Source organism: Haemaphysalis longicornis, unplaced genomic scaffold (assembly GCF_048455015.1).
Source record: "Haemaphysalis longicornis isolate Haplotype H1 unplaced genomic scaffold, Haemaphysalis longicornis Haplotype H1 scaffold_1, whole genome shotgun sequence".
Taxonomy (NCBI): Eukaryota; Metazoa; Arthropoda; class Arachnida; order Ixodida; family Ixodidae; genus Haemaphysalis; species Haemaphysalis longicornis.
Window position 1 is genome coordinate 348,605,299 of NW_027526203.1, and position 12,314 is coordinate 348,617,612.

The 12,314-nt window shown below is 45.4% G+C and overlaps 1 protein-coding gene across 7 annotated transcripts in view; it reads right to left on the reverse strand.

The window, feature by feature from the left end:
* Positions 1 to 1,773: 1,773 nt before the first annotated feature.
* The window catches only part of Pan (transcription factor pangolin), a 229,668-nt gene continuing 219,127 nt past the window's right edge, over positions 1,774 to 12,314 (reverse strand). For all 7 annotated transcript variants that reach the window (XM_077685778.1, XM_077685754.1, XM_077685764.1 and 4 more), the window contains 3 exons: positions 11,206 to 11,365; positions 9,112 to 9,184; positions 1,774 to 7,241 (listed from right to left, as the gene is read on the reverse strand). In XM_077685778.1, the coding sequence (XP_077541904.1) occupies positions 6,632 to 7,241; positions 9,112 to 9,184; positions 11,206 to 11,365 (843 nt within the window). In that variant the 3' untranslated portion in view covers positions 1,774 to 6,631. The remainder of the gene's footprint in view (positions 7,242 to 9,111; positions 9,185 to 11,205; positions 11,366 to 12,314) is intronic.

Consider the following 12,314-nt stretch of genomic DNA (forward strand, 5'->3'; position numbering starts at 1 on the left):
TCCGAACGATAGATCATGCGATCGATTGAGTCCTGGTAATGTTCTGCTGTGGCAAATTCCTCATCTAGTTCTTCATCTAATACATGCTGCTCTATCTGTTTGTCCAAGTTGGCTAATACAGTCTTCTGCTGTTTGAGCATATTGAGGTGTTCATTCAGCTCACCGGTAGGTAGTGGGTTACCATCCAGCAGGGATTTTATCTCATTAATGACCTTTGTCGTTGATGCGCGGAGCGTCCCACGTTTCCGTTTCAGACGGTCCACGGCAGAGCCCGGTACGTTGATGCGCCGCTTGAGGCCGGGGTATCCTTTTCAATAGTCTTGCCTCATTGGTAGGGGTCTTCAACTGTGTAATCCTTGCATCCTGGTCACGGCACCAAAATGTTGAAGACCAGGAAGCAGACGCGGTTAAAGGAGCACCGATTTATTATGACCTTCGAGCGGGTGAATCGGTAAAGGAAGAAGATGTCACGAGCCTCGCTGCTCGTGCTTCTGCTGCTGGGCTCATTCCTTCTGCCTCGTCTTCCTTCCAACCAGATCACATTTTGTAACAGGCTTCAAAGGCAAGAATTCAAGGGTTTTTAAGGTCTTTCTAAGACCATAAAATACATTTTCAAGAACGCCATCTAAAGTTATAGCTGGGACTATTTATATTATAAAATTTTCAATGCAATTCAAAAGTTATCTGTTGCACAATACCTCAGAACATAAGGCACTCAAGTACAGCACCAGGTACTCTTTAAAGGAGCTACTACCTTCTGTCTTCATGTTGTAATGTCTTTTTAGCGCAGCCTCTCCCATTGACCAAGTGTCAAACGTTTCCCCGCATGGTTTACATTCTATGCAATTTGTGCTCGTTGGGTCTGGGGGAGCCCTGTCTTTGTACGGGCCCTTGTTCGGCCATGACCGCGGAAAGGTGCATTTCCTAGATTTGACGAACTTCAACTATCACCACATTCACCATTTGCAGTGTAAAATCAAATGCAAAAGGAGCCTATAAGGAGCAACCAACAAGCAATGAGCGAGTGTCCACAGGCTACGACGGAAGAAAGGTGCTAGATGGCAGAACCCGGATTCCACTGGATTGCATCATGACATGGATTGAATTGAGAAGTTCCTGCTCCCAATGCTGCCTCATGCTTTAAGAAAATCCGCTGAATGTGTTGTAATTTTGCAAACTACACTGAAACTTCATTGTTACATTAAGACCATCAGCAAATGAAGGATTTTCAAGGACTGCTAAAAAATTCCAGGACTTTCAAGGCCCTAAAAATGACACTTCTACATTCAAGGGTTTTTGAGGTTTTCAGGGACCTGTGCGAACCCTGGTGTTGGGTATCGCTGGGACTGGAGAGGTAGTGGCAGGGAGTGTGTGGAGTGTTCGCCCATGGGCTGAGGCGTGGGCTGCTTGATTCCGTTGTACCGCCACGTGTCCTGGCATACAGACAATGTGCGTGACTTGCAGCGGCTGTTGATGCGATATAAGTGTGTGTAGTGCACTGCTGATCATGCTCTTTTGATAATAACATCAGGCTAGAAGCACTGATGTCCCTATTGCCATTTTTTTGGTTGCAGTTGTCACTGCAATTGCTATAGCCAACTCCTCTGCTTTGGTGGATTTGCAGGTTTGGGTAATGCTGCCGTGATTTCTTTGCCGTGGGCATCAGTCATGTTGAGGGCGTAGTTGTGTTGAGGCTGTGGTGATTTTTTTTAACGTCGAGAACCAGCCCCTTCCACGGTTTTACACTGCTAGAAAGCAAACAAGGACACAAAGTAGAGTCATTTGTTTTTAATTATTACAGCACTCCTCCAGCCATGAACTCAATGAATGAAAAATGCAACATTCTTTTTCAACTTATCTGCTCAGTTTTCCCACTCTCCAAAGCTGCCCACTCACATTACGCTCTAAAAGAAAAAAAAAAAAAAAAAGGCGCTGGTACAAACATATAGCATCAGAGTGAACACATCAATCTTTGAATATGGGATAATGCAACAGACAGACTCGTGATCATGACAACATGTGCAAGTACACATTCCATTTTCCTCATGAATTGCACACAACCTCTGAAAAACAGATGAGAGATAGCAGGCATACCGGTTACAGTTTTCCCTCTCTCTACTTTGTTCGAAAGAGCACAGAAAAGAAACCTAATGCACATTACCGTGGGCAGGATTCATTGCACATAGCTCAAATGCAAGCACGCACCTGTTGCGCCAGTCCCTCTAGGAACAACGAACTCGGCACATCATTCATTACAGCAGCATTTATAAACAAAAAAGTTTTGATTCTCCGATTGGACAGCTGACAAGCAATGCATGACCCAAGAAAAATGCTCGTACTTCCCAGGAAATGCTTTTCACACAACGAGTTGTGCATGTATACTGGTGAAACTAAAAATGACTTGAAACTCAAAATTGCTCAAAGGTGTGTAAACACATAAAACCTTCTAAAAGCACTTCACCCTCAAGCACTGTAGTCTTATTTGCGTTAAACATAGAAGGCCTCATTACAGGTGGCAGTAGCCAGTTAAAAAAAAAAAATTCCCAGTGACGCAAAAGAACAGCAAAATATCCATGCCAGAATTGAGGCAATAAAAATACAGGCAAATTTTTTTTTGAACTTGTAACTTTTAATGTTAAGACATCATGCTTTTGAAAGCTGGTTTGTCAGAAAACTGCATCCAGTTTCACAGTGCAACCAGCATGACCGACGATGTCATCGGAGGCACCTGTCAGAACAGTGAAAAGCCAGTGATAATAAATCTGAAGTCGCTTAAAGTACCTGAGTATGTTTCCTCTTTTTCAATTTTTAAATCTGTGTACAACCAAAACTTGTAAACCTAGCTTCCTGGCAGATCATACCAGGTTCCTTTCCACTTTAAACTTTACTACAGGCCACTCTGGTATCTGAAGGGGGCAAGGACAAGCAGCTGCTTTCCTCAAATGTTTGCGGTTCGTTCTCTGTTCCACGGCAGGGCACTTAATTAAGTGCGCTCGCCTTCTCCCCCCACCCCGACAAATGAAAAACCATTTGGTCCTGCCTGGTAGACAACTGCCATAGCCTTTCCTAGAGAACAGGATTCAGAATGTCGGTGTTCTTGTGAATAGGAGATAACATTAACCTATATGTAAAAGATGCCTTCATGAGCCCGCTGCTAGTTAAACAAACAGAACAAAGTCAATTTATTACAAATAATAAACAGCCAGTACTGCTGCACACATTGGTAATTTATTGTGTATATATTTTGAATATGGCAGCCTTCCAGCCCACACTTCCTTGCCCCCTTCAACTAACAAAGGCAAAATTACACCACACACAAGATTGATAGGATGCATGCAGAAACACTACATACACTTGTCTGTCATGTTCTTCCAGTCATGTCTCAGAACAGTGCACAATTCCAGATTTTGTAAAAACCTAGTACACAAGAACCAAACAGCACAAATAGTATGCAGAGTTGGCGGGCATGCACTTGCACATAATGATGGTGCCCATCATTCAGTTACTTTTCATAAAAGCAAGCGTGTATTGAAGAGCAGAAAGCCCTGTTACAGAGCATCTGGTCATTTTCGGTGGCATGCTCAATTAAATGCCGCTTGGTGACACATTTTATAAACGCATAAATTAAAAAGTTGTAAACATACCACCTAAAAGCACAAGTGTAATAATAATATAAAAAACCAGCAAAAAAAAGGGGGGTCTCTAACATAGTTCAATACTCACATTGTTTCTTACTAATACAAAACCGATGACACGGACCATCACATATGGAAAAAAATATATATATTTTTGGTACAACAATGCAGCCTTCTTAGTGTTTACCTTCCACTGAGCATGTATTTGTAAACATCTCTCGCCTCATAGCTGAGATCAAAAACAGGTGAAGGTGACTGTTTACAATGAGGTTGGCAAGGGAGAAATGATTCTGTTCCAGACAGTTTCAACACCATGCTGACTCTTGTCGCACTGAAATGAGACTGGAGAGCTCAGAGGTAAACTGCACAACTACATCGACGAGCCCTCTTGACAGTGACAAGGATAGTATGTACATGGCCCCGCTAACAGTTTCTCGTCATTTCTGGATGCGGGAAGGGGAAAGAAATACTGCACTTGTGTAGTAGTATGAAGTAAACCCCCCCCACGTTGGCACGTTTCCTCTCCGGCATGGCAATGAGTAAACAGGACAGAGGCGCAAATGTTGATCACTGTACAAAGGGGAGTATATCCAGCTCCCTGCGTCCTGTCCATCTCACGTGTGGAAGCTATGTACAAGGAAAGGGATGCACACTGGAACGTCTCTCTACAGCAGGTGGCAGGAGAGGCAGCAAGGTGGCAACTATCATCTTGCCTCGGATTCCCCAGATTCCCTGGGCTGCTGAAGACTGCTCGTCCTCCTCAATTTTCCTTTTCCCCGCCAGAATTTTTGCAGCTCCCCAAACGCTGTAAGTGACGCCAGAAGCCCCAGGATGCTTTTTCCTCCACAGATGCTCAGAGACTCAGTACTCGTGATGCTGGACTTTTCACCCGCTTCAATAAAGCAATGACACGCCCATTACATTGTCTTGGGGCCTTTGTCATGTGTGCCTAATGCATGCAGCTCGTACCCAGTTGGAGAACACTTGCAGGCTAGACTTAGAAGCAAACTACAGGCACATTTTGGAGGGTCTCCCCAAACCTCGACCATCTGCTAGGAACACTAAGAACAGCGCCTGCAAGCACCATAATGCCGTGTAGATTAGCCCCAGAAAATTATGCGCAGCTTCATGTGCCCAGTATACATTTCATGTTTGCTCAGCCGCAAATAAACTCATTACGCTGCATTTCAGATTAGGCCCGTTGTAACCCAGAATTGGCATGTATTGCATGATATATAAATAATGAACGTCAGGCTTCAGCATGGTTTCTTGATAGTTGTGAAAATAATTACGTTGTAGGTAAAGAGGTATACAAAGCAATGAACTAAGTTTTCATCTCCAGGCTGAAAACTTAAAAGGTAGACGTCTTTTTTTTTTTTTTTTTAGTTCTGTAGAGCTGCCTAGCGGGTTATCTTTAAAAGGACACTGAGGCGAAAATTTGGTAATTGATGGCTCAAAATAAGTTTATGGCTGCTAATCCACTATAAAAAAAAAACAAAAAACATTTGGCCCTTTTGGGTGTTTTTTACTGGAAAACTAGCGACGTATTGAAAGTCTTGGCTGGCTGTGCCCCACTTGGCTGAAGGGCTAATGGAGTCGCCCACTGCAGAGAGCAAGACATGGAGGTCAGATGAGAAATTAACCATTGCATTCACACCCGCACGTTATTTGCAACGTTATAGCAGCATGGAGGGAGAGAAAAAAAAATCTGACAGCATCCTCTTGAAACACTTCGTCCCGTCACATGTCGCCATACCCATGAAAACTGCAGCAGCTATGCTGAAACGTGTTCCTTCAGCAACCACAATAGTTGGTAAGCTTCAAACATTATCCGTTATGCTAGATCAAGAAAGTGAGGCTACCCAAAGCATAAGGACCTAAATGCATTTAGAGGAGCTTTTCTTTTTCCCGGCAGCAACAGTGGAACAAGGCCAGCCAGTAGCAAAATCTCATCTCAATACGTCACTGCGAGCGTTTCACTACTTGACTGGGGAGCCTCGCATGGTAGCTACGGTTCTTTTGCATTTGAAACGTAATCTGATAGTCAGAAATAAATGTCACCAGTGGAAAACAGACCCATGTGATCTATTAAAATTACAGTCAAAAACGTCATTTCACCCAACTTTCTTCAGTGTCCCTTTAAAGCTGCCAAAAACACACAGGACTTCATATCTGTATAACTGGTATAAATCGGGCATTGCCACCAATTTGCCACGGATACGGTTTCTTATTGCTTGGGCTTGGCAAGGTTTGAAGCACCTGGCACTAATTCCCTGACCAGAATTCAACCTACAAAATCAGCAGTCCTTTTGTAGCTAATATGCCAAAGGAGAATTCCTCCTTGTACCCTTGATTGCTGGTAACAATAGAAATGACAGATCACGTGAGACTGCCTCTTCAGGCTACAGAATAGCTATAGTTGAAATACAAAGGTGAGCTACTACTCAGACGATGAAAAATGCCGAGATGAGAAAGAAATGACCAGCAACGAGTAGGTTTGGCCCAGCGGGTATTCCATGGCTAACTGAACAGCTTGAAATAGGGAGGCGAGAGTAGAAAGTGACAGCAGTACTGCGTCCATGGCTTCCCTTCCTGTCCTTGTCCCATGCCAAGCCAGCAATGGCTGCTTTCCTCTCCTCTGCCCATGCCTCGTACCTCCAACTATCTCTTAATTAAACCACTGGCAGTTGCACTCTGCCAGCGGTGCCACTTGCTGCCTCTTCTGCAAGCTGCAAATCTGTAAGCGAAAGTTGCACACACGATGCACGCACGCACACACCTCAGCCACCTAAAATCCTCCCTGACGCATACAGTGGCTCCACTGTCACAGAAAAGGCCCACAGACTTTTCACAGGTTGTCTCGACGAGCGTTGGATTTCTGCGTCAAAGCGGTTCCACAGCAGAAGCTGTCCAGCAGGGGTGACGCACTGCCACGGAGTGAAGAAATGAGAATGAGGCACCCCCCTGAAGTCGGCAAGCATGAGGACATCACAAGGCTAAAGGCAGTCCACCACACACCGATGTATTCGGGACCACGTCAAGGATGGCATCGCCCCTGCTGCAGCTGCCAACGATGTGTGCGTGCCTCGGCAGCTAGGCGAGTAGCGGGCTCTTGTGGACGTTATTGCGCCTGTCACGCTGCGAGCGGTGATCCTGGTCACCTGGCAGGGTGGTGTGCAAGTAGGGAGCCAGTGGGCCAGGGTGCTGTCGCGCGCAGCAGAGCAGGCTCTCGCTACGTGACCGTCAGCAGCGGCAGGGAGGAGGGGGTGGTGGAGGAGTCGGTCGAGGGGGGGTGTCAGGATGTCGACGGGGTCGTCGGGCTCCCGCTTGACCAGCGGCTGGCCCGTCAGGTGGTGCACGCTCAGGGGGTGGTGCTTGTTGAGGCTGTAGCAGTCGGGCCGCCGCTGGACGGGCGGCCCGGGGCTGGGCTCCGGCGTGCCCAAGCTCGTGCAGGGGCTGCCCGTGCTTGTGGTGGTCGTCGTGTCCCCGCCCCCGTGGCTCGTGTGCGACTCGGGCGTCGGTGCCTCCACCGAGCCCAGGTTGTCCTCACTTTCGTTGGCATTGCCGTCCAGCCCCTCCTGGTACCGGATGCACTTCTTCTTCCGGCTGCACACAAGGGCACCACACCATTTACTAAGTCACTTGTGCCAGGTCATTACGCAGCACCTTGTTTCTTGCCTTTTTCGTGTCACCACAGTCAAGCAAGGCTTTTGTCAGTCACTTCATTAATGGTCGCCAACAAAGCATGCATAGTGATGGGCCACAGACTTTTAATGGAACACATGTTGACACACATGAAGTACCTTTAGAGGTACCCAAATGCATGTTGTTGCATGCACATGCTTGAACGTTTGCAGTGCTGGCATCAAGCCCACTGTTATTGAAGCTGGAAGCACTCGGCATCAATTTATTGGCTGGCTTCAGAGGTAATTCTGCGGGGTTTTATATGCAAACTCCAGAGGGCAAATTAGTATCATCACATCACCATTCTCAGATTTTGCCTCACCAGGAAACAGAATGTTTCTAATGGTCAGAATGTAAAGAACTAGACCACTTCAAGGTTTACCTGAAGGTTCAATAAGAGACTCCTCGCCAGGCCCTGCACTTACGCTGGTGTTTGCCTGCCAACAAGTAACTACACAAGCACCACGTTCTCATGTTTGCTTCCTTGTAGGTTGGCTTCTAGGGGTAAGGGTTGCAGCCTGTGTGCCCAAAACTTCGGCTGCAGAGACAACTGCCCAGCTGAGTTCTAACGGTGACATAGCAGTGGATTGCTTTCGGTTTCGTCGAGTGCATGTGAGACTGAATGCTTCCATCTGCCTACTCACGCTCGTTCAAAGCGACACTGATATGAGCTGTAACCACTGACCAATTACTTGCCAATTAAAACCTAGGGCATAGATCATGTTGTACGCTTTTCCAGCCAATTTAAACGTAATTTTTTTAGCGAGAAAACTGCGTTCAAAAGTGCCGTTTCCCTTGCATTATCCTTACTGCCGATTTTCTGACATTGGCTATGATGACAGACCGGCAATTCAGCAAGGCTACATTTAGCAGATTGCTCCTATGTTTAGCTTGTACAACCTGCCCGTAAACAAACAAAAAAAATACTAAAAAATAAATTATTAAATGGGTTAGAATCGGCATGCTGAAGGCCCAAAAAGCACGAAAACACGTTACAAACTAATGTGAAATCACTGCGGTAGTCAGTGTGGCAGCCACATGGTGTTTTCTTTCCTGCCAATAACGGGAACTAAACTGTAGCCAATGGTCATACCATCATACAATGCATCCACAAATTAAATATCAACATGCTCACTCCAGGGTCCCTCTAATAGCTCGCTTGGCGACAGCTGCCTGCTTGCTCGTTGTTTTTGTGTCCTGCCACGGGTGCCTTATGCTTGCTGCTTGATCGTTTGCTTGCTTGCTCACGAGCTCGGTCAGATGGTTCACTTTTGCATTTTGTGTACTCAATGACTCTCTCCATGAAATGTTAATAGCTTTTTCTTTTCCCACCCATTTGCAATCTCCCTTTCCCATTTCCCAACAAGGAAGGGGAAAAATGTGTTGATAAGGATGGTTGAAAGGGACGATGCTTGAGCAAATGACAAACAGGGGAGAAAAGAGGCAACGGGACACCACTGCTGTCTCCTGTAGCCCATTCCTCCAACTGTGGTTAAGCTTCCTAGCTGGCATTTTGTGTTCAACAAGGTACCTATTAGCTCAACAAGAAACCCTACTATACAGTTGTGGAAAGTGGAAATTGGAAAAGTGGAACGCAGATAACCTGTGAAAGCTCATCTAAAGGGTGACTCTGGGAGGAGAAAGGGTGAATGCAACTACTTTGCCAGGACACCAGAAGCTGGTAGAGCAAGTGTTCCCACAACAGACTAGGCCATACACTGATCAGGAGCAGACTGCTTCTGCACACAGTACACAGCTGACATGACAGGGAAAGGGGGGAAGACCTGCTTACCGACAGGGTTTGCACCAGTCACTCTGCTGGTCCAATCCAAACCTTGCTCGACACTTCTTGGGATTGTTTAGATCTGAAACAGAAAGCAGGATTGAATGGCAGTCACGGATGGAAACAACCAAGCAAAACGAGTGCCACCACCATGGCCCGCCATACACCACTGTACGCTCACAAGTGGGTGACAAGGTGCAGGAGTACAAGGTTTGAACAAAACGCAGGCTTTGCTTCCACATGCCAGATGTAATGCAGAGGCAGGATGTTCACCTCAACTAGCTAGCAACTGTGAATATTTATCAGCGTATAACATTTATAGCCAGCACGGACGCAGACGACAACGTGCAAGCCACATCTGCCAGTTCTTTTGTTTTTTTTTTCCCCTCATTAGGACATACTGAATGTTACATCCGTTACTTTTTTAAGCAGTGTAGCAAAGAAGCAAAGTGTGCAGCACAGCCAGTTATGTATTTACTTCTTCCTTTGAATGAGGGAATTAAAAATGTAAACTCAAACAACACACAAAAATAAACACAACATAAAGTCCACAACAGCCTGGGTCAAACACCATGAGAAATGTAACGATTTTCAGATAAATTTCAAGAGGCTTGCCCCTGTTAATAAAACACACAAACAAAATAGAAGTAAGCATCGACCGAAACTGAAAGGTGAGGCAATAAATAAAGGGCAGTGAGGAGGAAATAAAACTCTGAGGGGTTACTGGCCAGGCAAAACCTCTAAGCACCTTGCAGGCATGCATTGTGGAGAGTTGGCCAAGGCGGCGATTAAGTGTGCAGGCAAACTCAGCAACAACCACGATGCACTGAGAGAAGGTGTTGGGGAAGCAGGGCGAGCCAACTAAAAAAGGGTTTAGAGGAAAGTGTTCAGCAAAATCTTACTTACACTGCCATTGACCTAGCCACAGCTGCATGTCAGAAGTGTAACAAACGAACGAGCCATTCAGTGAAAGGAGCCCTGGTGTGTGGATCATGCACAGTCAGGTCAAAAAGAGAAGAGATGAGCGACTAGTGCGGAATGTGCGAAAGAAGAAAGCAGCGGGGCACACACGCCTATGTAAACTTCATACAAGCACACATACACACACACACACACACACAGAGGACATGTCTCTAAACCATAAGCCAAACCGAAAAGAAGACCGGTTTCCACCATCGACCGACATAACGAAAAGTTATGCTGTGCCCAAAAAAAGAAGGCAAGGATCTCAACGGAAAGCAATTTCAGAGCAAACACATAGGGACAAAGTGCAAGGGGTCTTTGCGGTGAGATATAGGTGGCAGTTAATCAAAATCACAAAAGCAAATGCCTGCGCTTTGCAAGCCACAGTGCAAGAACAAGGGTTAGCTGAACACCACAGCTCTGTAGCACACAATATTGCAGCTGCTCTACCGAAGAACATTTGTCGAATTCCAGGGCATCCACTGGCTATTCTTTCACAAAAGTGCCTAGAACCATTGTTGCCAATGTCATGCTGGTTCTCGCAATGGTGAAAATCTAACTGCACAACACTACACAATGGTTATTTTGAAGTGGTTTCCTACTTAAAATGCCATCAATGCAACGCCCTTGTATGGGAAACAACATTGCTTAAACGTGACAGATTTGAAACCATGCAACAACTGCTCATCAAATGAAGTCGGCCAGCACAAGAAAACAAAAATGTGATGTGACACACAAAAGAATACATCAGGCAGTGGGAAACATCTATTCCCCAGAAAGCCACATCAGTCATTTCGCAATAAGTTTAATAACAAAAGGAAATCTTAGTAGCAATTAGTACGAGCTGATGTTTACCGAATCTAATTAACTGGTCAGTCTAGACATGCAGTCTAAATGTGTAAGCATTAAAATTGCTCCCACAAATCTAAGCTGCCTTTTTCTTTCTTGCTTTTTTTAAAGACTGCCAATGATTGTGGAAGCCCATGCCCAACCTGTTCTCATCCTTCAGGAGATCCTTCAAACAGACCAATATTTTTTTTTTTTTTTTTACATAAGTGGCAATGAAGGTGCACTTCACAGAAATCCTCCTCACTAGAAGCAGGCCAAGCTGGCAGGTAGAAACTGTCACAAAAGGCTCACCTCCATCCTGGCTCTTGTCCTTCTTGCGCTTCTTCTTTTTGCTGTTGATGGCATAATTGTCCCTTGCTGTCCAACCTGGATAGAGCTGCATGTGGATCTGTCGTTCCTTGCGCGCCATCTCATAGTACTTGGACTGCTCCTCCCGAGAAAGGCTGTGCCACTGTGGTAGGAAAAAAAGAAAATGCATTACTGCATGCGGGGAAAATTCCACACAACCGCACCACCTGCACATGTTGGGCAAAACTGTACTGTGGCTCGTAAAGCCACAGAAACCCGCACTGCAACATAGGTAGATTTTTTTGTGCACTCATTACTGCAAGGACCAAATTCACTCAAAGCCAAACGTGCAAAAGCTTTAATGGCCACACAGCAGTTTTCTGGCCAAACAAACCGAAGCAAGTATTTTGCGCACACAGGCCTATTGCCAGAAAACTGGACAGAAAATGTGGTGCTACATTTCAAGGCAGTTCATGGAATATGTGTTTCATCACTCTCTAGTTTTCCAAAACAATGTCCCTTCCACGAAAGCCATTTCAGCAAAGCCATTAATGAAAGCAGTGCTCAATGGCTTTAACAGATGGTTGAGAAACCGCTAAAGGCTGGGACACACAGTGCTGACAATTATTGTACTGAAACATTTTTTTCAACGCTCACTGCCTAAAATTTCCTGTGTTCCCACAGCACCTCAACCTGACAGGTTCGACGTCACATTTTCAGCTCATTCTATTTTTATCTTAACATTGCTCCTCACTGTAAGACTACAACGCTCACGTTTTTAGTGGTATTTGAAGACTATTTTCCTGCAACAGCACCCCTGCCAGGGTTAGGTTTTACCTTGCCATTTACAGCATAATTACAACTTCTGGCTTTCCCTACAACTCTGGGATTTGCACTATTAGTAAATTACTTCCATCCCACACACACAAAAAATTAGCTCCACAGAGGAGAAGCAGCATGAGCAGCTGACTACTATTCTCTAGCTTTCTTTTAGTGAAACTGAGTAAATGTTCATGAAACTCTTGTAATGCAAACCCCCTTCGGCAAAAGAATCTTCAGTGAAATTGCTCCCACTGAACAGCTCATATGAAACAGTGTTCAATGGAACAGCA